Source organism: Passer domesticus, chromosome Z (assembly GCF_036417665.1).
Source record: "Passer domesticus isolate bPasDom1 chromosome Z, bPasDom1.hap1, whole genome shotgun sequence".
NCBI classification, from domain to species: Eukaryota; Metazoa; Chordata; class Aves; order Passeriformes; family Passeridae; genus Passer; species Passer domesticus.
In genome coordinates this window covers 41,141,549-41,169,361 of record NC_087512.1, presented here as the reverse complement: position 1 = coordinate 41,169,361, position 27,813 = coordinate 41,141,549, and the positions used below count along the sequence as shown (strand labels likewise).

The 27,813-nt window shown below is 34.8% G+C and overlaps 1 protein-coding gene across 6 annotated transcripts in view; it reads left to right on the top strand.

The window, feature by feature from the left end:
- Positions 1–27,813, top strand: part of CNTNAP4 (contactin associated protein family member 4) — a 205,235-nt gene that overhangs the window by 121,378 nt on the left and 56,044 nt on the right. For 4 of the 6 annotated variants that reach the window (XM_064403135.1, XM_064403134.1, XM_064403137.1 and 1 more), the window contains exons 4-10: positions 2,023–2,170; positions 9,092–9,295; positions 9,468–9,652; positions 11,313–11,456; positions 13,870–14,128; positions 20,525–20,671; positions 25,989–26,160. In XM_064403135.1, coding sequence (XP_064259205.1) covers positions 2,023–2,170; positions 9,092–9,295; positions 9,468–9,652; positions 11,313–11,456; positions 13,870–14,128; positions 20,525–20,671; positions 25,989–26,160 — 1,259 coding nt within the window. Of the gene's footprint in view, positions 1–2,022; positions 2,171–6,422; positions 6,904–9,091; positions 9,296–9,467; positions 9,653–11,312; positions 11,457–13,869; positions 14,129–20,524; positions 20,672–25,988; positions 26,161–27,813 lie in introns of those variants that run through there. The other 2 variants (XM_064403138.1, XM_064403139.1) reach the window with 2 other exon arrangements.

The window sequence follows — 27,813 nt, the reverse complement described above, 5'->3', positions numbered from 1 at the left end:
AACAGTAATTGTGTTCTACTGTAAAGACAGGACTGTCTGAAATTTTGAATATAATTCTCCTCTAAAAAGCTTACAGGCTACTTTCATAAGTTTCAGGTACACCTTTAGTACTGTAACATGGAGAAAAACAGTCTGATTTTGTCCTCTTTTTTTTGAAGTGGATTAAGACTAAAAAAAATCAAAATACTTATTTAACCTTTAGACTGCTTAAAACAAGGAATAAAGACCCATTTAATACTCAACATAATTGATACACCGTAAAATGTGGTTTGCCCAGATAAAGGCTTGTAAAATTGCAGAAAAAGAATACTGGTTTCTAAACTAGCCATTCTGGATGGTGTTAAAGGAGTAGTCTGAAGTATTTTTAGGTTATTGTTGAAGCCAAAACCCAAATTTTAAATTAAGAAAACACGGTCTAAATATGCCCTAAAGTAAAAAAAAATTAAGCCATATACAGTCTGTTTTCAAAACTTAAATTAATTTTTATGAGGTGGCTGCTCTCCAAAAGCAATTTTGCAAAAATTTAAATCTTAACTGAACACTTCATTTGCTCACAGTACTTCTGGAGCCTGGTTCTGGTTCAGTCAACAAACTAATTTGCACTTTCATGGGCAGTTATATTTGTTACAGACTACAAATAGGATTTGAAGTGACAAGAGGTCTGGAAGGGTCTCACCCTCCAAATAGTAGGTTTTCTCTGATTTTTGTTATATTTCCACCTTTATGTTCTGTGTTAGTGGAATTACAAAGCATGAAGCTGAAAGTGGACATTCAAAGTCACTAACTCTCCTTGCTTATTGCTAGCCTAACAGGTTAGCTTAAATAAGCCAATTCACTGTTCTGGTTTTCATTTTGATTGGTTGGTTGGTTTGGGGTCTTTTTATTTAGTTTCTTTTTTTTTCCCTATTGAAAGTTCAGCAATTAGAATTTATTGAAATTTTACTAGTTCAGGAGAGAGAAGGTGCAAAGATCTGTGTATAGAAAGATAAATAATGAATGCAGTGAAGCTCATCTGTGTTTCTAAAACTTACGGAAAGAGAAGCTGCATACCTAAAGATGTTGGTTGCTATGTACTTCTCCAGCTGCAACACCTGTGGCTTATAGCTATGGCAACAGCACTGTTCATACAGCCAGAAAGGTGTAATCTTTTAAATACTGCTCATCTAAATACTTCAGAGAGCCATCAGGTATTTGGATTCAAAATGTCTGAACAACTTCTTTGTGCTTCACATACCATAAACAGTTAATGACAAAAAGCCAGCACACAACCCAGAGAAATCAGAAATTATTCTCCAGTTTTTAGAATGGTATAGTTTATTATTACATTTTTTAAAATTTTCTTCTTTACATTTTTATGTATTTCTGGTTTCTTTATGTAAGAAAAAGGGAAAGTAGTTTGATCAGTTAAATATTGCAAAATATTTTACTTTTTATTTCTTTCCCCTTGTGAAAAAAAAAAGAATTAATGATTCATCTTTTTTAACAGGACACCGAAACACATCCCTTTTACAATAATTTGGATTCTTTAGTTGGAAACAAGTGTTTTATTACCATAATCTGTGCCATTTTAAATATAGCATGCTATGCATTTGAAACACAGGTTTGCAATTAAATCCATTTAGTTTTCAATAGAAAGTATTTGTAGACATCACTATTTTCTTACACTAAAGTGTTAGATAGAGCCATGCATTGAAATGTGAGGATATTCCATGCATTTTTTGACAGGAATGTTTGAGTTTGCAGGGTTTGTTCACTGAAATTTTAGAAGCTGTTAAATACTTTGCTGCGTGGGGCATCAGCCCTAAATACACAGATGAGTTAACACCTTATCCAAAAGAATCGTCAATGTTGAATCATCAGATGTTCCTATGGAATTCACTGACAATTGCATTTTATTCATGTGCTTGACTGTTTGCCAGATGAAATGGAAGTAAAATATATAAAATTAAAAGATCAGTGATACTTCCATATATTTCTGTATTCAATGTGGATGTGGCTGATTTCTTTTTCATTTTCTTCTAGGCCTTTTCTGGAAACACGAATGCAGACAGTGTCGTGTACTATAAGCTTCAGCATTCTATTAAAGCAAGATTTCTCCGTTTTGTGCCTTTGGATTGGAATCCGAATGGCAGGATTGGAATGCGCATTGAAGTGTATGGATGCACATATAGTAAGTTTATTTCTGAGTTAGCTAAATGAATCTTCATCAATGTCTCTTGCTGCCTAAATAGCATTTTAAAGTAGATTCCTAAGACTAAATTGAATCTCAAATAAGACTGATTTAATAAGTTTGTGTGCATACTACACTGTTTCTACATCAACTATCAATATGTGATGCTTATTTTCCAGTCCTTTCTGTATTGGAATTACAAACTCCAATAACTGATTTTATGCAAACTCTTTCTTTTTTTTTGTCATAGTCCTAAAAATTGCATCTTAACATGGTATACTATCTTTCTGAAGGCCAAAATATGCTAAATGCTTACAATTTTAAATCTATATGGTCTTGATCCTGAGCCAGTAAGAGTACAACTAGATAGATCCACAAATAAAAAAAATTCAAGGACACTTCCAAGTTTTTTTATATATTTATATTTTATATATATTTATATGTTTAGAATGGCTTTTGTGCCCTTAATAACTGACATAAGCCTTTGGAAGCAGATTGCGTAAGTGTTGTGGTTTTATTGATCTGCTGGACAGTGTAAATATTCCTGACAATTTCCAGTTTAAGTTTTTCATCCATGGATTTTTAAAATTCCTCTACGTAAGTTTTTCACTGCTTTTTGTTCTTCACATCTTTTCTCCATTATGGAAACAGAATTTATTTTAAGCAATCTCTTTAACTGTTTTTTGTGCATACGTTTATCTGTTCTTTCTTGTTTTGGTTTGGGTTTTTTTTCAACTTCTTTATTTATGTTTTGTATGGTTGATTTCTTTTAGATGGTCTCCATATACCTGTTTTCTATCGCCATGCATTTTTATCTGACTTTAAGTGTATATAGGAAAACTTATCTCTGGGCTTTCTGCCTTAAACCTGACTTCTTAAAATTTGTGAAAGGTAGTCAACAAAGGATATTGAACATTTAAACCTGGATGCAGGAGATTAGGTCACCTCAGAAATCAGGTAAACTTCCTCATCCCAGAAAACAGACATCTCATGCCAGGAGAAGAGCCTGGAATGTTCACACAAAATTCCTCAGAGGCAGCTGCCTTGAGAACTGGGAACACAACTTATGATTCCTAGAACAATCTGAGAAAACAGCCTTGAAAACTGAGTAACTGAAAAGTATGACCATGATTCAACTTACCCTCAACTCTTTTAAGTTCCAGAACAACCAAAGTTTAAAAATGAAGGATAGATGAATTTATAATTCAAAGCTACAATCTCATCTGAGTCTTCTATTTGAGACCTGATTTCTGTGGTACATGATGGCAAAATAGTCTTTCTTCTCCTTAAGCTTCACTTTAAAATTCACTGATTGTTATCAACTTTGATTCTTCACAGTCCTTCACCTTGTGCATGTGATAACATTTAAATCCTTACTCAGTTTTGCTCTCAAACATTTTCAAACAGAACAGCTCTCTTTTGACCATGCCTATAAGCCAGATTTTAATTATTTACATTCCCTATCATAATTTTCTCTTGCAAGATCCATATTATAGCTCTCTTCTGTGTCATGCTTGCTGCCCACCAGTAGAAAACTCTGAGTCTAAACGACAAAGAAAAGTGTCCATGCAACTGAAAAAAACCCCAAAATTTAGAATAAGCAGTTATGGAATTAAAATATTTTTGTGTAGCCATTAACTATTCTTGAGGAAGATTAATTTTTTTTGCATGTTACATACATGGCACAGAATGTTTCTATAGATAGCTTATAGATGTAAATCAACTTTAGTTACCTTCTAAGATTAGGATGAATTTAAAATGAATATTTACTTCATCCATTATTTACTATAATGCAGTATGTGAAGAACATGATGTCATCAAAAATATGTAATTTTTTTAAGCTGGTTAAATTTTCTTTGAATTGATTGTAGTAGGTGTTCTAGAAATGCTTTTTCCCCCCTATCTATAAATGCTATAATTCCAAATGAATTGCAGACTTCTTATAATCTCTGTATTTATTTTGAACATCGGCTGGTTACCAAGTGCCTTTACTAGGTAAATTCAGTGGTTGCCATTGAAGACAAACCAGGTGATTATAGATTTGCAGTTTTAAAAATTATTTTAAAATGTAAAAGCTTAATTCTTTCTCTCCAGTCTTTTTCTCCATTTGTCAGGCACAGTGAGGACATGGACTTATTGTTACAGTAATTATGCCTGGCTCTTTTTGAATGACTGTACTTTTCAAAGCGGGATCAGAAAAAAAAGAAAAGCAGAAATGCCAATAACATCTACTTTAACTTTGATTCACATGTTTTACATGTCCCATTTTCTCATCCTTTCCTTCAGGGAGCTCTCACTGGGTATTATATTTGAAGAGTAAACAACTCCCTTTTCATTTACCATCAAGTATGTGAACTGTGTTCTGTATTCAAGTGTAAATGCACTAATTTCATTCTTCAATCTTACCTATTAGAAATTACACAACTAAAACTGAACTCGCAAGAATACAGGATGTAAATCTCTCTACTCCGTAAAGTGATGTGAAAAATCTATGTCTCTGTTCTAAAAAAGTCATTACTATATTAATGAAGTTGTACTTACAGGACAAATTTTGACAGGACTGAAATCTGCTGTCTTCCAGTCAAATGCTTGCTCTGAATAACTTTGCCTAGTATTCTCAAAAATAATGCTTACCCTTTAATTACAGTCTCAGTGAGGCTTGGTAGTATGGGTGGGGTTTTTTTGGTTTTGTTTGTTTGTTTGTTTTTTGGGGGTTTTTTTGTTTGTTTTGTGGTAGTTTTTTTGTTTGGTTTTTGTTGTTGTTGTTGTTGTTGTTTTTGTTTGTTTGGTTGGGTTTTTTTACATGCAGCTTGTTTTCTCCTATAAGCTTTTTAAATCAAGGACTGTCACATTTTAGATGCTTGTAAAGTGTGCATCCAGACAAGCCCTTCCATTTTTGCCTCAGCATTTACTGAGTAGAAAGGCCAAATAAGAGTACTCAGTTATGGACTTACATGAAATATTTAAAGAGTTTTCCATCCTTTCTTTTTTTTTAATTTGGGTTCTTCTCCGTCCTCATTCTGCTGTCTCTGCAATGTTCCTTATCATTTTTACTCATGTTCTACAGTCATTTAAAGAAAGGAAATGAGGGAGGGAGGCACACAGGCAGGAAGGAAGGAAGGCAAAAAAGAAAAGAAAGAAAGAAAGAAAGAAAGAAAGAAAGAAAGAAAGAAAGAAAGAAAGAAAAGAAAGAAAGAAAGAAAGAAAGAAAGAAAGAAAGAAAGAAAGAAAGAAAGAAAGAAAGAAAGAAAGAAAGAAAGAAAGAAAGAAAGAAAGAAAGAAAGAAAGAAAGAAAGAAAGAAAGAAAGAAAGAAAGAAAGAAAGAAAGAAAGAAAGAAAGAAAGAAAGAAAGAAAGAAAGAAAGAAAGAAAGAAAGAAAGAAAGAAAGAAAGAAAGAAAGAAAGAAAGAAAGAAAGAAAGAAAGAAAGAAAGAAAGAAAGAAAGAAAGAAGGAAAGAGAGAAAGAGAGAAAGAGAGAAAGAGAGAAAGAAGGAAAGAAGGAAAGAAGGAAAGAAGGAAAGAAGGAAAGAAGGAAAGAAAGAAGGAAAGAAAGAAAGAAAGAAAGAAAGAAAGAAAGAAAGAAAGAAAGAAAGAAAGAAAGAAAGAAAGAAAGAAAGAAAGAAAGAAAGAAAGAAAGAAAGAAAGAAAGAAAGAAAGAAAGAAAGAAAGAAAGAAAGAAAGAAAGAAAGAAAGAAAGAAAGAAAGAAAGAAAGAAAGAAAGAAAGAAAGAAAGAAAAGAAAGAAAGAAAGAAAGAAAGAAAGAAAGAAAGAAAGAAAGAAAGAAAGAAAGAAAGAAAGAAAGAAAGAAAGAAAGAAAGAAAGAAAGAAAGAAAGAAAGAAAGAAAGAAAGAAAGAAAGAAAGAAAGAAAGGAAAATGAAGGAAGTGGCAGAAGTGGCAGAAAGAAGGAAGTGGCTGAAGGAAGGGGAGGGAGGGAGGGAGGGAGGGAGGGAGGGAGGGAGGGAGGGAGGGAGGAGGGAGGGAGGAAGTGGCGGAAGGAAGTGGCGGAAGTGGCGGAAGTGGCGGAAGGAGGAAGGAAGGAAGGAAGGAAGGAAGGAAGGAAGGAAGGAAGGAAGGAAGGAAGGAAGGAAGGAAGGAAGGAAGGAAGGAAGGAAGGAAGGAAGGAAGGAAGGAAGGAAGGAAGGAAGGAAGGAAGGAAGGAAGGAAGGAAGGAAGGAAGGAAGGAAGGAAGGAAGGAAGGAAGGAAGGAAGGAAGGAAGGAAGGAAGGAAGGAAGGAAGGAAGGAAGGAAGGAAGGAAGGAAGGAAGGAAGGAAGGAAGGAAGGAAGGAAGGAAGGAAGGAAGGAAGGAAGGAAGGAAGGAAGGAAGGAAATAGTTTGTTTTTCACCTCCTGATGTTCAACCTGCCTTCATGTGAACCGATAAAACATCAGCTTGTGCCATGACTACACTGCAAATACTCTGTGCTGAACCTCAGCCCAAAATTAATCTGACGCCTCTGCCTGATAGTTCTTTCTATTTAGTGTGTACAAAAGAAACAATGAATCTGTAGTGACATTTTCTGTGTCTTGTTCCTGAAATGCCAGATTGTGACAATTAAGCCATGTAAAACACAGTTAAGGTTGAGCTATGTCGTGACACTAGAAAAAAAAAAAAAAGGGATATTGGGAATGTGTTTAGCTTACATTTTTACATTTTCCCATCTTCATTGCAGTACTCTCGTATTTCATCCTCTGAAAACCAGCAGTCTAAAAATAGAAATCAAAGAAAGAAAAAGGTGGGGTTTTTTTTGATGTGGCGGGCAGAAAGATAGGTTTAAATCTGAAAATTACAAATGTATAATGTTGTAGAATATAAGTAACTAGAAAATAATATATACTGCACATTAAAAATTGTCAGTTATGTGTGTTATGATACCTAACAAAAAGTACTGCAGATACTGCTGAAACCCTTTTGTTTTCTATCACTTCTAATTGTATTGAGGCTTTTTCATCATTTTCCACCTGGCTGAAATGCTTTATGTCAACACTACAGTTATATCAGTCAAAGAAAGGACTTCATATCCTCTTCATAACTGGAATAATGGCCAGTTGGTTTGCATTGTTTTAAGTTTTTTTTCTTTATAGAACATTAGCATTGATTTCAATTGATATAAAGATAAAAAAATATATATATTTTGAAGACATTTCAGCTAAAACTTTTGCTCAGGATCACTAGTTTCTTGGTCCTGTAGTATGTGAGGCTTCCAGAATTTCCAGTTTCTCAGGGGCATTTTGTGATTTCCAAAGCTATTTTCATATTGCACTAAGGATTTATATCACATTTATTTGAGGAAGACACATTGCCAATTGTGGAAACAAAAGATGAGTGCTCATAAAACAAGTCCACCTGTTTTATTTTTCTTTACAACAGTAGAGAAAATCCATGTAGAGGATTTTGAAGTCCAGGAAGTTGCAAGTAGTTGGTAAATAAGAGAGGAAAATCTTACTATACTCTAGATATGAGCCCACATTCTATTTATCCTTATAATCCCGCAGGACACCCAAGCTGTTTTTGTCACAACTCTTTAAATACATTTCCAGGGGTAATGCATGGATGGTGAAGACAAGACCTGTGTGAGAAATATTACAAGAATTTTGATTGCCATCTGCAACCCTTTTGCAATCTTCATTAATTCATTGGGTGAGGGCAGGGGAAAAATTTAATTTTGTTTATTTTCCAAATTTAGACAAAGCAGATAATGCTTCTTAGGAACTAGTGCTGCAGAATAGTGTAAGGGATTTTGGAAAGCCATGTTAATGTTGTTTATGCTCTTGTCCCAATAACTAATAACAAGAGTATGTTCCCAGTCTTAGAGTTATCATTGCATAAGAATGTCTCTAGTTAGCTAGTTTGATAGATGTATATAAATGTACAAGTGGACTTATTGAAGTCTTTATTGAAGCTATTCTACATCACAGTCATTATTTTAATTCAACATTAATTAACACTTTTGCTGTCCACATTCATTCATTCAGTGATAAAATGAAGGAAATAGTTAATCTATGGTTCATGTTTAGGTAGAACATCATATTTATTCATTGTACGTTTGATAAATTCTCCATTATCAAGATATAAAGATCATCAAGAAACTATACTTAAAAACATAACTGCATTCATTGACAAGAGCTTTGTGAAAATGGAATATAAATTACTAACCTAAAGTACAAGAGTTAATTTGAATTCATTCCATTTCCATGATGAAAATATGGAGAAATATTTTTATTGAAATTATATAAAGTTAGTAAATAGATAATGGGTTTCCCTTGACTTGCAAGAAGTCAACCAGTCAGTTGAAAAACAACTTTATATTTTATTGAGTATCCTCTACATCTTCATTCACTTCAAAAATGTATTTTTCAAGGGCAATTACTTTTTTCTTCATTACATATGAACTGTGAATACTCTATGAGCTTTTTATAGTGTTATCAGTTCCTTGGTGTGTGTCTTGTTCAATCTGTACTGATTTTGACGGATATTCTTTTATACTATTGGGATGAGATCAGTTAGCCCTATTTCCTTCCCTTCCTGAAGGTCAACAGCAGCCTTGGCTTTTTTTTTGTCTTGATTTTGTTCATTGGAATGAATTACACATAAATTGATAGTGATTTTCAGCCTAAGAACACAAGTAAAACTAGAAATGTTAAAAGTATTTTATAGATCCAAGGAAAGGAAGACCAGCATATGAGAACATTGTTAGATTTGAATAGAGGCCAAATCTCTTCTCACATGGTTTTATTATCTAGTTATACGATCATCATTAAAACACAACAGTCCTAATATACGGGGAAAAAATAAAGTACGATTCACTGTGCACAAGTAATCTAGAGATGTTAGTGATGGAACTTCATACCATATTGAAGTAACATGCAACTGTTTCTTTTAGACATAGCATTGTACATTATCTTTCATTTCTTTACTTCTAGGGTCTGAGGTGGTTGGCTTTGATGGGAAAAGTTGTCTAATTTACACATTAAATAAAAAACTCATTAATGCACTGAAAGATGTGATTTCTCTGAAGTTTAAGACAATGCAAAGTGATGGAATTCTCCTCCACAGAGAAGGACAAAATGGAGACCACATCACCCTGGAATTAACTAAAGGGAAGCTGTCCCTACTCATTAATTTAGGTAACAGCTATAGTCTCTAAAGTCTAATATAGTTACTAGGCATTACTTGACTAAAACTTCTTTTAAACTGTTAAGTGGATTTTAATGTATAAAGTATGATAAACTAGCAGTATATTTTTGAGTAATTATATTTTTGAATGAAATTAATAGTTTTTATTTTTCTTCTTTCAAGGTGATACTAAAACTCATCCTTCTAATGCCCAATTTAATATTACGCTGGGCAGCCTTTTGGATGATCAACACTGGCATTCTGTTCTCATTGAGCATTTTAACAATCAAGTAAACTTTACAGTGGATAAACACACTCATCATTTTCATGCAAAAGGAGAATTCAGTTATTTGGACCTTGATTATGAGGTGTGAAAATTACCTTTCCTTTATTACATTTATTACCTTTGTTATGCAAATGCACTGGAACAGCAAAGGAAACAGAACGCATGGAAGTTTGTAGTCCTTAAGACCTTGGGGATTTTCTGTCTGTTAAGAGAATGAATTAAAGAAAAAGAGATGTTCTTGGAGTACAAATCTTCCACTAGACTCAACTCAGTATTTTCAAAAGACCATTTTTTTATCTCAGAATTCATTAATACCTTTGTTTTAATAGAGCTGCAAATGTGATAAAAAATATTGTAAACATAATGAATGAGACTCAACTCAATGCTATTATTTAATGAATATTAATGTTGTGAATATAAAACTTGATGAAATTGCAAGGTCAGCATTGTAGAAATATTTCTATCAAGACTTAAATCCCTGTTAGATCTGAAAATTATACTGTGAAAAAATCTTTCTTGCACAAATAGTAGATTCATGAAAAGTTGTAGATGTAATGTGCTGTGAAATTTTCCTGCCTGTGGTTAAAAATACCACTATTTCACAGTTGTAATGTGATGACTGGATGCTTTATCTTTGCCCTATACTGTTTGTTGTATAAGACAACGAGTGATGGAGCAGAATGTCAGGAACCTGCAGACTTCTTTGTACTCATTCCAATTTTTAAGCATGTTGGAGTGAGATGTCATACTGTTCTGTGTCTGCATTATTCCATTTCAAAAATATCTGCTCAGAATTTCTGAATGTAAATCATAATAACAAGTTTGGAGGATCATACTAACTTAAAAAACAAAAGTGAGAGGGAAAATCAACTGGTTGAAACTGGTTTGTTTTAAAACAAATTTAAAAATTAAAAGGTTAATAATATGTACTGACCTTTTTTACAATATTTTCTAGAATAGCTTTGAAATATTTGAGCTCGAATGTTCACTTATAGTGTAATCCTATTTCTGATGGTGTAAAAGAGTTAAAACAGATCAGAGCAGAACTAAGGTCACTCTTGTGGCAATGCTTTTCTAAAATAATTTACTGCTTTCTAGCAGCTTTTCCCTTAGGGCAGGGATGTATTTAGACAGAATTATATTCTTGAATTTAGTAGCTCTCAATGGGTTTTTATTTTTGTTAAATCTTCCAATCTCTTTCTGAAACTAAGTAATTTTACAGCACCATACAAAGCAGCTGCACAGCCTAAGCATTTTGAAAGGGCAAATTGTGCCTCCTTTAGTTTGTTTCAAATCTGTCCTAGAATAATGTAATTTGATGCACTCTTGTTTTCTATTATAGTAGTTATGGTGTGCACAGTGGAGAAGTTAGGCTCAAGTTTCTAATAAATTGTTGCTAATTGTCTTCTCCGTTTTTACACCATTTTGCATAGTCTCCTTTTACTTGGCCTTGTCCTTCTCTTTGGCTTCACAGCTGTAATGGACCCTGAAAACTGATTCAAGACAGATACATCAGAAGAAGAAAAAAAAAAAAGCCAAAATGTCAGAATGATTTGCTGCATACATTTGACTTTATATAGCCTAATTTTTTGTTAGCCTATTCTTATAATGTGTAGATGTTATACACAAGAAATAGCAGATTCATTATAGGCCAGTCTTTGACCTCTGCTCTTACAGTACAGCCAAATTCTTTCCTTGGAAAATTACTTAATAGTATTATTGATTTCTCTTCTCTTTCTAAGCTCAGCTTTGGAGGGATCCCAGTGCCTGGAAAATCAGGGACATTATCACGCAGGAACTTTCATGGGTGTTTTGAAAATATTTATTATAATGGAGTGAACATTATTGACCTGGCCAGGAGGCATAAATCTCAGATCTACATTGTGGTAAGAGATTTATAGTTAAGAAAGAATAAATAACTAAAACAGAGAAAAAGATTGCAACCACTTTCAAATCCAACCTGTTAGCACACATTTCTAGTAAAATCTGTGTTAGGTAATGAAAGAAAAATAAAGTGATTACCAAGTTGGGCTACTTCTCATTTTGTGATGAGTAGACTCATCCTAGTAGAAAAGGCAGGATGCATTTTATTCTTGAGGTCTTTAGCTGATATTTAGCTATGTCTGATATCACAGTGTTGTGTGCTGTCTAGCTGGTTGACAAAAGTCAATGAGTAACAAGATGCATCATAAGCCATCAAATCTTTGGCTTTGTAGCAGAGTAATAAGAATATGTGCCTGACTAATAAGAACACCAGTAATATGTTTTAAAAGTTCTTTATTGCTGAGAACCCTGATCCATTTTTGTCCAGAATGTTATAATTTTGATAGATCAGTTCTGTTTTTCAATTTATACTGATCTTTTTTTCTGAAGACCTTTAGTTTAGGTTGGTGGGTTCAATGCATTTATTGTGACATGGCCAGGAGTTATATTACCCAAATTCCTACCTTTTAGAGAAACAGTTCCAATAACAAAACAAATGTCTTCTGTTTTTCAAAAGTGTTTCTAGAAATTTTACTGAGTCCTTTGCTCTTGTTTTTGGGCTTTTTTCCCCCTAGTTTTTGGGTTTTTTCCCCCTAGTACAACAAGGGTCATCTCAGTTTGCAACATGTACTTATTTAGTAGTAGGAAATGCAGAGGTGCTATAGAAATCAGCTCAGAATAATTAAAAATATATTAAATGCTTTCATAATCCAAATATTTTAACTTAGAATTCTGTTCAGAATATGAAGAATCAAATTTGGTCTCTGCCACAGAAGAAATGGATGAGAGGCATCTCTTTTCATGTGAAATTCACTTGAAATATTCAAAAATTATCTAAGCTTCTACCTCTGCATAGTATTCTGTCCATGATGCCCTTGAATACTGGGGAATGGGCAACTATAGTAGGCTCTGGGTGGACTAGTGGAAGGGGATCTATAAAATTATCTGTAATAGGAAATTTCATTGCTTCCATGTCAAATGTTTTAAATTGTTGTGCTACTTTTAAAACTATTTAGGAGACATTTCATAATGTAAATAATATAGAAAGAATCTCTGTTACCATAGAATCCCTGTTAAATAGGCACTTTAGTGAAGGAATCTGCAAATGGCCAGCTTTTAGCATTTAACAGGGCTTTTATAATCTGATGAGTACCTTTTCACTGTGTCAGTTTAGCTGACTATTCATTTTTGTACAGCTGAGTTCATAAGACAAAGCTTTTACTTATTTATCTATTTTCCTTGAAGAAAATGAAAACCCATAAACTTTAATACTTTGCCACACCAAGGACTACTGAATATTTTTCTTATATTGATTTTAAAGCTACTTAATGTGTGGTCAAAGTTTTATGTATGCTCAAAAGTTCAAAACCTCTTAGTGTTGAACAGAAAATAGGTGCACTTTAAAATTCCAAATACACTAATCTTTAATTATCCTTTCTCCAGAACAAATTAGTTTTAGTTCAAATGGTGTCAGCAAATCATTAGATCAGAGTGCACAGTTTACTACTATCAAGCACCATAAAGTGTTAACTAACTCTGACACCAGATGCAAAAATTCATTATTCCCATTCCAGATTTCTTATCTGCATCACTCAGTACAAGTACAGATGCAGGTTACCCTCAGAGTTTCTCAATGAATTCAGCCACAAATTTACCTCAGTTATTTGAGAAGAAGGTAAGCACAAAACAAACACTAGGTGCATAAATCCAACTCATCATCTAGTCCATATAGGCCTGCTTGAAAACACATTCTCTCTTAAGTATGTGTTGTGCATGTGTAAGTATCAAGAATTTATATGTGGACTTTTTCTGTTTGTGAAAACAAATTCTGGAGTACACATCTTCAATTGCATTAATTTGGATTTTTTTTTCTTAAATTTCATACTGTCTTAAACAATCGGTGCCAGCTCAACATTCCTCTCTGCATCCAAGCATTTAGACCGTGTATGTGTTTACCTGCAGTCAGCGGCATGGCATTTATTTGTCATTGAAGAATTTGTCAAGTCCCTAGTGCTTACTGAGGCTGAGCCAAACTAGGAACAAAGCAGATATTTCTAACTCCTGAAGGAGCATTAAATCAGCTTCATAATTCAGGATCTTACACCACTCCCTCAAAGGTCCTTGCTGCTCTGTGCTGGCAGATGAGTCTACTCTGGTCAGACAACTATGTTAACATTTCCCAAACTGATGATGTTCATTGTTGATTTTTAGACTAATACAACCAAGTACTATGTACCATGTTTTGAAACTCTGCAGTTTCCATGGAGAAATTCTCATGACTCTCCCTAATGCCATATTTGTTTTATTTATTTCTAGGGCAATATGTCCTTCTCATGTTTAGAGCCACAGGTGGTTCCTGTGACATTTCTGAGCTCCAGCAGTTTCCTGGCACTGCAAGGCACATCAGGGCAAGATGAAGTATTTGTCAGTTTTCAGTTTCGCACTTGGAACAAGGAAGGACTTCTATTATCCAGTAAACTGCAGTCTTCAGGTGGTTTCCTCTTATATCTGAGTGATGGGAGAGTCAAAATCAATCTTCATAAAACAGGAAGGGTACTGAGTGACATTGCTGCAGGTAAGAGAAATGAAGAAAAAAATTAAATTAAAGATTACATAAAAAGTTATTTACTTGCTTTCTTGGCTTATTTTCATGATTATTTTCTGTGCTACTGTGCTTTACTTGTGGGAATTTTATACCCAATTATTTCTAAATGCTTTCTTTTCTCACAAATATACCTATTGTTTTTTTTTCGCCATGACTGAGCAGAAATTACTTGCAGTAATATAGACTGAAAAATTGAGTCCTTAGCTTAACATGCATATGGTATGTACAGCTCATGTGTATAACCCAGGAAATCTAAGCAGCTTTTTCAGTTGTGAAGTGTAAGAAATCTAGTCTCTTACTTTGTCAAGCTAAGTCATTATTTCATCATTTGTCTGTGCTTTCAAAAAGTAATTAGTAACAAAATTTTTATGAAGGTTTACATCACTGTAAATGAAATGTCTGTTATTTTTTAGAGTTCTCAATTGCAGAGTTATCCATTAATCTGAGACAGTGGATGCTCAATACCAGATTGTGTTTCAGAAAACCAGGGCAAGTTTGAGTCTATGATTAAAAAAAAAAAAGGAACTTGAGGAAAATGAATACCTGAGAGCTAATGGGTCACTTTTGTAGTTAAACACTGAATTGAGACTAGATCATCTACTTTTGATAGTGCACTGCTAGACATCTCTCAGGGTAAAACAGATTTTCAGAAAGCTAGTACCTAGTCTAGTCTTCTGATGAGTAATTTCACCCTGGCAAACAAATATGTCAAGACAAAAGGACGAAGCTACTATAGTGAATACACAGTCATGTTAGAGAGTATTCAGTTGGGATTCTAAGCTTTAAGATTCCAGCTTTAACTTCCTTTCTGCCTGGCAGGAATGGGACTAAGTCTTTCACAAAGAGTCTCCTCAGTTTTTCTGAGTGCTGCTGGCGGTTGATGTGGGAACAGCAAGACTGTTGGCCCAGTCAGGAATCTCTGTCTTGCAGGAAATATGACAGCAGGACAGGAAAACATCATCTCCACCTTCAAAGGCTTTTTATAAAATGCTGGGGTCCAATAACATCCCCATGTAATAATATCATCAGCTACATCTAGCAACTCTTCATCAGTATTGTACTATTCTCTGACATTGCATGTATCACAGCTACCTTAGAGATTTTCATTATTTATGCAAACCAATTGAATTTTGCCCTTTACTTGTAGATGGATTATATGATGTGATATGATATGATGAGTCCTAAGACAGGAAAAAAGACAATAGAGATTAGGTGGATAAAAGGGATTACAAGGAATATATGATATGAGGAAATTGATGCTGGGGTTGGAGTGGTTTCTGTATGGGCAAAGATGACCAGAGTCCACTAGCTGAAGGAATATATTCTAGACACAATGGTGAATTTGGATGCATAAAACACGTTTTTGATATCCAAAACATGACTTGATCTTTGATTGATTTGACCCATACACAAACCTGTATTTTCCATTTCATATTCACAAAGCAGTGTAAAAGAAGCCAAGTTCCAGTTATGTAACATAAAACAAGTGAGAAACCCCCAAACTAGTTATAATCAATAAAAAGATAAAATAACAATCAGCTGATCTAGATTGTTCTCAAAACTTCTTAGGCAATATAATGCAGAGGGAGCAAAGCAGAACGAAGCAGGACAAAGAAATAGCCACAGGTTTTAAACATGAGATCTCCTTAATCTTTGTTCCATGCCCCTGTTTCTTTGATTGATTCCTTACTTTAAATCTTCTTAATAAATGAAAATTCCTTCCCTTCCTTGAGGAGGAAGGGGAAAGGGGAGGAAGGTGGGGGGGAAGGGAAGGGAAGGGAAGGGAAGGGAAGGGAAGGGAAGGGAAGGGAAGGGAAGGGAAGGGAAGGGAAGGGAAGGGAAGGGAAGGGAAGGGAAGGGAAGGGAAGGGAAGGGAAGGGAAGGGAAGGGAAGGGAAGGGAAGGGAAGGGAAGGGAAGGGAAGGGAAGGGAAGGGAAGGGAAGGGAAGGGAAGGGAAGGGAAGGGAAGGGAAGGGAAGGGAAGGGAAGGGAAGGGAAGGGAAGGGAAGGGAAGGGAAGGGAAGGGAAGGGAAGGGAAGGGAAGGGAAGGGAAGGGAAGGGAAGGGAAGGGAAGGGAAGGGAAGGGAAGGGAAGGGAAGGGAAGGGAAGGGAAGGGAAGGGAAGGGAGAAAGAAACTGAAGTTCATTATGTTTCTACAGGTGTATAATGAGTACAAGTAACAAGTAGAACAAGTAAACATGGAACAAGTAAAATTTTAAACTGTTGATTATTTTAACTCAGGAAAAGACTATAAGCCTCTAATGACCACAGATAATGTTGAAATTTGCATAAATACTTTGATCCTGTTCCTGTGGGTGATAATAGGAATGGCCCTGGTACTTTTTATTTTCTAAAATAACTGATGCACAAAGAGTACCACTTTAATGGCAAGAGATTTCCTTAGGCTTACCATTTGAAAATGTCAATTTCTTAGTAAGAATGTCAGTGGTATGTAGTTATCAGTGATGAATTTAGTTTTTTAGGAGCTATTTCAGTTGCTGTTCAATTAAGTGATGTATTTTAAAGAAACTGTTGCCATGCACTGTCATTTTAACAGACTGGCTGATGGTGGTGGCACTTTTAACAGCAGTAGGTAGACTTGCACATGGGACAATGTATTAAATTTCAAAGCTGCAATGCAATATGTAAAATAGTATAAACATCCCAAAATAAATCTTGACATTCTATGCTGAAACAGAATTTAATGTTCTCTTCCGTTCATAAAGTCTAACAGGAGGAATTGTGTTTGTCTTTGTGAAGGCAAAAGCTACAGCAAAATCATCTTATTCTCTTCTGACAAGGAATTTATCTAACAAAACCATATGGGAAACTTTTCCCTGAGTTTTTGAAGTGTTTGTTGTAGCAATCACTGAAGCAATTCAAGTCTCCATTTGGAGGTTGAGTAATTAAATTATGGATGGTTGGACAGAAGATTTGCTCCCCTACAGGCAAGGACTTACGACCTGACTTTCACATGCATTCTCTCTCTCTCTCTCTCTCTCTCACACACACACACACACACACACACACAAAATATTTGATAATTAAATCTGTACATATTTCTTTTTGCACAAGTCTTAAATTAATTATCCTCTGCTTGTTAAGAATTTCTTTAACCATATAAAACTAAGGAGAATGGCACATCTTTTCATAACTAATTAAATTATAGTAAGTTCTATCTTTTTTTTGCAGAATGGCTGCTTAATGTCTTTCATTTTTAGCCTCTGTTGCAAGTGGTACATCAAATATTCACAAAGACATAACACAGATTTAAAAAAAAAGAGAAACTAAACACAAGTTAATTTGTTGTTTTGCATTATGAGACCAAATTGAATTACAGTATGTGAAAATGTTAGATCTTATTACTCAGTTTCTTCTGTGACCCTCTATTTCCATGCAGCTTTTAGTTAAGTGATGTCAATAATAATGGAATTTCATTGTTATACTTCAGATTAATCAATAAATTACTTCCTCTAGACTTTTTTTTTGTTTCTCACTGATCTAATAATTTATATATACTGCATTTTATACATGTGTTCCTGAAGTCAGGTATCATTGTTCTGCAAGGCATCCCATAGACCTTGTTGTAAAATTTAGATTTAAAATGATGGAACTAAGGAGAAAAAATGGACAGCTTGTTTTACAGCTACCTTTTTAGGTACCAAAAATATTAATTGCTTTGTTTTTCCTGTTTGCTTGTGGTTAAGCATTTTTCTAACTCATAGTAGATCATCAGACAATATAAGTTTCAGATGGAATGTAGATGTTGGTAGTCCACTGGCTTCTTCCACTTAGATGTTTTACCACTCAGTGGCTCCATACAAGCAAATGTGAATTTAGTCAAGGTTCTCAATTCAAGGGCTAAAATGAACAGTTTTCTTCAGAGTGTCTTGTGCTCCCCTGATGGCATTCCTTAGTTCTCAGACTTAATAAAAGGGAATTGTAGGAAGTCTTAACTTCAGCTACATGAACATTGTTGAATATCTCTAATCATGCCAACCACTAAGAAGATAAAATACCAAAATCATACAGTAGGTCAGCAAGGTGAATTACAATCAACAAACCAAAAAGTATAAAATTCATATTATTAATTTTTCAGTAACCAAAACTTCCGATGGTCTGAAATACCATTCTTTATATGTTAGGACAGTCTCTTACCTACCTTCACAGTTAAATGTTGCAAGGTTAGGACTATGGTTTACCCACCAGAACAAGAAGATACTGAAGGAGGATTTTTACAAGGATAACTGCTTTTAATTCTTAGTTAATTCTTAACTAAGAATTAAAAGCAGTTATCCTTGTAAAAATTAAAATAAAGTGACAGAGTTTATTTCTGGGTTTAATATTTTCAGTAATGACACAAGTAGTGAGCTAAGTATATCCTCATCAAGTTTGCTGGTAACACCAACCTGAGTGGTGCAGTTGATTTGCTCCAGGGAAGGAAGGAAAGCAATCTTTGGTAGGCTTGAAGAATGGACCCATGTGAAGGTCATGAATCTCAACAAAGCCAAATGTGAGTTCCTGCACCTGGGTTTGAGTGACCCCCAGTACAGGCTGGGGGAGGAAGGGATTACGAGCAGGCCTGCCAAGAAGAATGTGGGGATGCTAGTAGATGAGACCCCATCTCAAGAACTTTAAGCTGTAGGGTTCCCAGCACAAGAAAAACATGGCCCTACTAGAGGTAGACTGGAGTAAGGCCATGAAAATTATCAGAGGGCTGGAGCACCTCTCCACGAAGACAGGCTGAGAGAGTCGTTATTGTTCAGCCTGAAAAAAACCCCAAACTTTAGGGAGATCTTATTGTGGCCTTTCCATACTTAAGGCCTATGATGGAGATTTTTATTATTTTTTCCTCCAAGGATCTGCAGTGGCAGAACAAGAGGTAACAATTTTAAAGTGAAACAAGTTATATTTACATGTTCCACTCCTGGAAATGTTAAAGGTTATGTTATATGGCGGTTTTGGCAACCTGATCTAGTAAAAACGTTCCTGCAAAGAGGGGCATTGATCAAACTGGTTTGTAAAGGTCACTTGCAGCCCAAAATGCTATATGATTACATGATTCTTTAAGTTCTAAAGGAGGAGATAATGTATTAAAGGGTTGTGACTGAGAAAAATTTCAATCACTTGAAGTACCCATGAGATGCTGGGGCTAAAGCAAAATGTTTAGGATTTCTCGTTACATGTTCCCTAAAGAATATGCTGATTGAAGTAAGGAAAAATTAGAGGAAAAGTATATGGGACTAATATTATTTTAAATATATTGGAGATATTATCTAGGTGAAATCTGAGTTTGCAATGTCTTTCTAGGGTTTAACTCTTCATTTTATTACAATCCTGTCTTTAGATTGTGATAATCAACAATCTATGGATCCTAATTATGCTATAATTTAGCTATTTGAACCTTCTCATTTTTCTCTTTTTATTTCTTTTATTTCTGTTTGAATGAATCTCTTAACTCATGTACTGTTATTGCAGCATATACAACACATTCTAGTGAGGACTACATAAATACGTGAAATTTTGAGAGGAAAATCACAGATCACAAATCATAGGCACTCTGCAGTCAAGAAAATACTTTGCCTAATTTAAAGGTTGTATTCGTTGTTCTTCACTGAAAGAAGTACCTCTGTTCTGAAGATTACTCAAGAACATGATTGCTTTAAACACTTATTAAAGAAAATAAGGTGGTTACATGCTGCCCTGTGTAGAATTTATTAATGTATATAAGTGCTTTCCAGAATCAGGGCTATAGGTTTATTGCTTTGTGGCACCTTACATCTACACAGCCAGGGGTAATGTAAATTTGTGGTCATGGCTAAACTCTCAGAATATTTTCCCACACATGTTCAGTAAAAAAATCAGCTGAAAGCAAAACCGTCTTGTGACATTGAATGATGATTACTGAAACTTTTAACATCTACAGTATTTTGCTATTTTGCCATATTGTAATATAATGACCACTTTGTAACAGTGTAGTAAAAATACGTATTATGTGTAAAATACTGTATCCACCACCTCAATGATGTTTTATTTATAACCTCCTTGCATTGGGAGGATAGTCTTTGCAGTCATTATATTAAATTAATATATTACAGATAATTAGGCTACAACAATAGTACTACACCACTAAGAATTTTTCACTGAAGTAGCTTTATTTTTTATTTATCAAATGTGAAGCAAGGTTCTGTCTTCACAAAAGATGCTTGTTCTTATTAAGTTATTTTTCATTTTACTATCATGTGGGGATTTTATGTATGCTAATACTGCTCTCTTGGTTCCTTCTCCTTTAAATTCTAAAACATTTAGACAGTATAATAATAGGTGGAAGTTCTTACTAAATTTTGGGGTTTTATTTTTCTTTCAGGTGCTGGATTAAATAACGGCCAATGGCATTCTCTATCTCTCTCTATCAAAAGGAATCGTATCAGTGTAAGAGTGGACAGTGATGTGACCTCATCTGCTCACACCTTCACACCCCTGCAGATTTATTCAGATGTTTTCTACTTTGGAGGTGAAATACTGTTGTTTGTTTATAAATGCACTATCCAACAGTTACACATCAATTTTTCCTGACATATCTAATCAAAATAATTATTTGGCTTTCTTCAGGTCTTCTTTGCCTAGCTTGGTTCAGGCACTGTTATGATGTTTTCAGTTTTCTTTTAATTTTACCATGTTGGGTAGAATAAATCACCACCTTAAATTCTTGGTCACTTTTTAGATTGTCACAACTTGTATTGTGTTCTGATAATTGAATATAGTCTGGCTGGCAATCAAACAGACACACAAAAGTTTCTCTTGCTGCAGACTTATTGTTTTGCTAAATGAATATTTTGGAAAGTTTCCCACTGGAATGACTTCGAGTTTTCACCTTAAGTATATGGTTATCTGTGTAGATACCCTCTTTGTATGATAGACTTTTTTGTTGTTGTTTTGTTTGGGTTTTTTTTAGCCATAGTGGTATGTCTTTTCAACATTTGATGAATATAATTTGTTCCTAAAAACTTATATGTACATATGTCTTCATTTCTGTAGGAATATCAACAGTTATCTGTCAAAAATATATTATGTCATTAATGACATGTTACTGATGGAGTGGAACAGATTGTTCTGTTATTCATATAATTCTCCTGGGAATGGGCTGCACAGTAGCAATGATAAACATCACCTGAGTTCATTGTTTGCCCAATGCTTCCTCTCTTTTAAACATTAATGGTTGTATTATTAAATTATTAATTATTTATTCTTAATTCTCAAATTTCTGAGAAAACTGAGAAGGTTATCTACAAAACACTAAATGAGTATGGACCCAATCATTGTCCACACATCAATTTCCTTGAAACAATAGGTTATAAATAAATTTCATGTTTACAGACATACTCTTAGTACAGTAACTGCTATATGAGCTTTCGCAGGAATTTTCACATGAAAGAGCTGGCATCTAGTCTAAAATACTCCTTGACTTCACTAATAATCAGCAAAATCAGAGAAAGATGCAAAATATTAGTGTTGATTAATCCTCCTATGTTGGTTCAGGTTCCCAGACCTCTGATCAGGTGATTTTTACTGTGTTGGCACAGATGAACAGTTCACAAGGGATGTGGGGATTTACAAAAAGCAGCATATTCAATTAAGCTGTAAAAGGGCACTTCTATTTGTGTTTTTCAGTGTGGAGAGGACAAAATAATTCCATACTGGAAGTACCAACTGCATATCCACCCCTCAGATTCTCTGATCTCAGCCTTATCACTAAAATCTGCAGCTCATGCAACTTATACAAAGTTAGGGAATTCTAGAAGTGTGTTTCTGAGTTTAGAAAATTCTTTATTAAATTTTTATCTTATATGCCACTGTCAAAGTGCAGACAATGCATTTTTACTTTCATTCCAAGTTTATATGAATATTTACCATGTTGGTGCTGTTTGTTAAAATATGAGTATCAGCCTTTCAGGGGAGATGTCCTGGAGACATGGTGATTTGTTGACTTGTTTTAATGAATACAATTTATGTAGGAAATGTGTACGTTTAACTAGGAAAATGTGTAACAGACATGAAAATATCTTAGTGTTATGTCAGCACAATTTCTAGTCATGCCATCATCAAGGATCTCTAATCTCTCTCAGTTCTTGTAATAAAAACTCACTGCAACTATAAGGGAAAATGAGATAATTTAATACTGCAATAAGCACATAATATAAATTTCATTATTAAAAGATTTCTTTTTATCTTTAATATCCAGTCTATGATTGTAAGGAAACACAATTCGATTAATGCTAATAGTATTTGTCTCTTCTTTAACAGAAGACAATTTTTGAAAAAGCGACACCAAGAAAAATATCTGAGACACAATTTTGTAAAATAGCTATGCCAAAAAATTGTAAACTTTTCCTGCTTTCTCTTGTCTTTGTTTTTTGTTTGTCTGTTTGTTTATCTATTATTTATTTATTTAATCTCTACTGGAAGTATTTTGAACTCAAATGAGCATTGCGTTTTTCATCAGAAATGACAGAATTTATGTTACCATTCAGCTGTAGAATGCTGTAAAGCATGTAGTTAAATCTGTAATTCATTTGTCTAACTGTGTGTGGTGCTGAAAACTTACTGTGCTCTTATTTTTATTTTTGCAAGTCTACATAGCTGTTGTTCTTAAAGCAACATGCCAAGTAGATCATAAACATTTGCCTTTAGAAACATGCTAACAATTTTGAACAGTTTGGTTCCTGAGCAAATTTATATATGCTGCAAGTCTATTAACTTGTAAAATTTCAGTTTTAATGCATTTTCTAATCTATATTTCTCAAAAATATATCTATACAATTTATGTTGTTGCACACTAATTTGAATATATTTAGTAGTTTCCACTGTCATTTTCCTTTCCTGTATCATAAGCCTCTCCACTGTCTTTACAGGACTTCAGAAGTACTAATTAGCTTTGTGGAACAGAAAAGTGTCTTAAAACTCATTGCTTCCTAACATCCTAAAACAAGAAGGTCTTCAAATGCTGTGAACCAGCATGCGATATTGTTTTACTAAGATCAAAGGATGACCCTTGTGCATCACTGCAGAAACAATAATAGCCCTTGGAAGAAATACAAATAAAGCATTGTAGTGTAGTGTTTATCTGCCACTAGGGAAAACTGCTCAATATATATGTTTTAAATCAAATCAGGATTAAAGCAATTTATTTACATATGTTTACTTATTTGACAATCAGTGAACAAGGCATTTCAGGACCAGTAAGACAATAGATAAACCACAATATTAAATTATTACAGAGTGTGTACATCCAGATGGTATGTAGTCTAAGCCTCAGTTCTAAACAAGTTGATTAGATCAAGATGTACTGGGATGTGACCACTCAAGCCTTGTACAGCTGCAAAGATGGAAATCTTATAACTTCTTGGGGTAAATAGTTCTGATATGGACCACTGTCACAGTAAAACCACTTGTTGCTTGTGTCTTATGCCCTATGATCCAAATTTGCAGGTTTATAATTTTGTCCTTTGCCTCTTGTCTCGTCACCATATACTGCTGGAAGTAGTTCTGCTCTATCTTCTCTGTGCCATCTTATCAGATAGCTTTGTCTTCTCTTCTTAAGACTGAGTAGGCCCACATCTCTCAGCCTCTGCTCATAACTGCATTCAGCTTCCAGCCATCTTGGAGGCCTCCTCTGGCCTCACTCTAGGACACTGATATCCTTCCTCCCCTGTACTGGGCAGCCCAGAACTACAGCACTCTTGATATGGACTCACAAGTGCCATGTAGCAGGAAGAACCACTTTCCAAGACTTGCTGACTATGCTCTTGGTAATACATCCCAAAATGGCATTACCCTTCTGTGCTGCAAGAGCACTTCCCCAGATCATATTCCACTTGATGGTCACTAGGATCTCAGGCCTCTCTCTGGAATGTTATCCTCCAGTTCAGATTGTTGCATGGACTTGCTCCATCTCAGATTAAAAATCTTGATCTTGTTCTTAATGAATTTTATGGCAATCCTGTCCAGGTCCCTTTGAGTTGCCGCCCTGCTCTCCAACATTTTTGTTCCTGCCTCTGGTTCGGTATCGGTTGCATGCTTGCTGAAAGTACATGCTGCCTCATCATCCAGGTCATTAATCAAGACACTATAGATGTCACTACTGATCTGTAAAGAATCTTCTGCTCAGTGATCATCAGCTGGAATTTGCAGCAACAACTGCCTGCTTATCCCACCCATATGTATTGTGAGTCTGGTGATAGGGACACTATACAAAACTGTCAAGCCTTTGCTGAAGTCATGGTATGCAATGCTCAGTGCTCTCCCTGTATCTATACTGTTCATCACTTCAGCAAAGACAACAAAGACCTCAGTCAGGCATGATTAACCTTGAAGCTAAAGTTAGCCAATTAACTTCTTATCCTGTGCATGTTTAGAAACGGCTTTAAGAGGTTTTGCTCTGTGAATTTGCCAGGCACTGCAATAAGACTAATGGCCCTCTAATTTCTTGAAGATGGGTGTAACTTTGCCAATTATCAAGAAGTTCAGCATATTGCCAAGACCCTTTGAGGATTAAAATGTTAATGAATTCACAATGACAATGGCAATCATTAAAATGGCATTGACCAGCTTCTGCAGCATGCTCAGGTACACCTTATTCCTTTACTGTGTTCCTTTACCATGGATACTACATTCTTTTTTTCATGCTCTGCTAAGATATGGGAATCCTAAGGATCAGTTTTACTAGTGAACAAAAAGACCTTGAAGGAAACAATTCTTCTCTAGACCCTTGTCACTAAGTCGCCTGCCCTATGGGCTATATGGATAAAATCCATAATCTCTTTAGCCTTCCTTTTCTTACTGTTACACCTACAGAAATTTTTTTGCTGCACTTCAACTTCCTTGGCAAATTTTTTCTCCTCTTGGTTTCCTAAATGCATTCCTAGACACGCAAGTTATCTTCGTATTCCCCTCTATGTTGAATGTCCCTGCTGCCACATTTTGTGTGCTTTCTTTTTGTGTTTGCACTCACTCAGGAGCTCCATATTTATGTTTGCATGCCTTATGTGACACTTGATTAACAATTTTGATACTGCTTTAAATTCTCTTTTGCTCTGAAGAGCTTTTTTTGTTGAAATATCCAGCCCTTTTGCTCTCCAAGGCAATTTTTAATGGTATCCTCAAAACAGATCCTGAACAGAAAAATATTGGGTCTTCTGAAGTTAAGGGTAATAATTCTGGAATTATTTCTTTCTCTCTTCTCTGTAGCTCATAAACTCCACAGCTTCGCCTTCATGTTTGCTGTAACCAAGTCTGTCTTTGACCTTTACATTTTCAACCATTTCTTCCTTGTCCATGAGTAGCAGGCTCAGTAGAGCCTCTCTCCTAGTTGAGTCATTGATTGTCTGCAACAAGAAATTTCAGTACTTTACAAAATATTCTTAATAGCTGACAGAGTAAAATCACTGGACTTAGTAACTGTTTGGGTTTTTTTTATTTGACTTCAATTGTAACTTAAAACTTGTTCAAATCAAGTGACCTTGTATTGTAACCTAACATTCCAGGACTAAGATCTCACATATCTTGATTCCACTCATTGTTTTGGAGCTTTTGTTTAGGTTATCCTTTAACAAAGTTTTTAGTGATGTTTTGCATATGCTATAAAAACAGTAAGACTGCAAAGCATTTCTTTTATACAACCATGGCTTATCAGAATAGTCTCTGGCTAAAGTCCTCTAATCACAAAGTTTAAAATGTGTAGAGGTTATAAAAGTTCAGTTTACTTTTGGAGTATATAATGTTTTCCAATAAAATATTTATTTTCAGCTCCAGTTTTTTTTTTCTTTTTTTAGGCTGTCCTAGCAGTGGAAACATTTCTGAATGTAATACCTCATTTGGTGGTTTTCAAGGATGCATGCGACATATTTCCATTGGTAACAAAGCAGTGGATATGATCTCTATTCAGCAAAATGGTTTTGGCAATTTCAGTGATCTTCAGATAGACATATGTGGCATTAGAGACAGGTAAGAAAATAATTTTTACTCATTAATTTATTTATGTCTATGTTTTGTTTTTAATAGTGATTTGATGACAAAGAACAGAAAACTTACAAAATGGCATGCTGTTTCTTTTGTAAGAATTCAGAAATGCAGAATAAATGCAAAATATGTAGCATATAGCAAATAGACTTCTTTCACTGCAAATAAAATTAACTTTGACTAAAATTATTTTATGTTTCTGACAAATTTAAACATCTTGCTTCATTTTCTAGTAATCTGCAGACACAAATCCCCTACTGCAACCTGTAGTCCCATCCACCCTTTAAAATACTATGTTTTTCACAAGTTACTGCTGTTTCCTATATTCTACCTCCCCAGAAACACAGTAGATAATATCCATCACAGTAATGAGCAATTGTCTTTTAGACCACGGTCAGAACTAATGTCACAACTTGCAATTAGTATCTATCTAAAAGAATTACATTACATTATCTAAAAGAAAGGCTAGTTGAAGTGTCCCTCCCCAAAAGGAAAGTTCCTCCCCAAAGAGGAAAGACTGTATACATTCTCAGAAATAGAAATGCTTGAAGGAAAGACATTGCTTGGCTTCAGTGTAGTAAAAGCAGAGGGGGTTGCAGAACAACACAAGCTGCTGAGAAGAGAGGGAGCAAACACACAAACAGTCAGTAGAAGTTTTATTCTGTAGACTCCAGAGAATGCAGTCACAGACACTTATGCTGTCTTTAATCCCACAGTGTTTTACTTGGACCCATGTGAAAGGCTGTACCCAAAGGACACAGCAGGCAGAGGGGAACTATGTACTTTTGAATAATTCTCCCTCACTTTCTATATTTCTAGTCCTCATAAAGTGTCTTTTGATTTCAAAAAGTCTGTCTTTTTAATTACAAGATTTTTCAAAAGTTATGTCTTTTGGTGAAAACACTGTGGGCAGAGATCTGCTTTAAGAAAACAGCCAGTTTCAGGATCAGTCACACAGCCTTACTTCTGTGACCTGCAATCTATTTCTAGAGACAGCACAGTGTATAGTTATCCATGTTCTTATTTTGGAAACAGTCAAACATCTACTCCTTTTAGATTAAAGATGGAAAAGGTACTAGCTATTTATCTAATTCTTCATAAAAGTTTTAGGAGAGATAAGTCAAAGACAAGAATAAAAGTTCTGTCTACAGTGTGATCCTTTCAATTGTGTTTGTAGTGTGTATTCTCACTAATATTTCTACACCTATCATACATTAAAAACATATGCAGTTCATATATATATGTGTATATATATATGTATGTAAAAATTGTGCTAATTTATCCCTTATTGAGCTAATCCTGACTTTGCAATAGGCACTAAGTGTGATAGACATGTGCCAAAACACAGTTTGGCCTCAGTCAAAATTTTACTGTATGGCTTATTGGGGACTTATACTTGGCATGCCACATTCATTGATGTTTCTTTTTGCCTTTCTTTCATACTACTGCCTTTGATTTATTTTCTCACTTTTCAGTCATAACTCTCCTTCCTTTCCTCTTTGAAGGACCTCATGACACTTCCTTCCAGCTTCGACAGCACTGCATCACTGCTGGTTTTTGTCCTCTGGAATTGAATTTACTTCTATTACACTGCTTGTTTTCTTGCTTGTATGAAGACAAAAATCACAAAGAGAATCA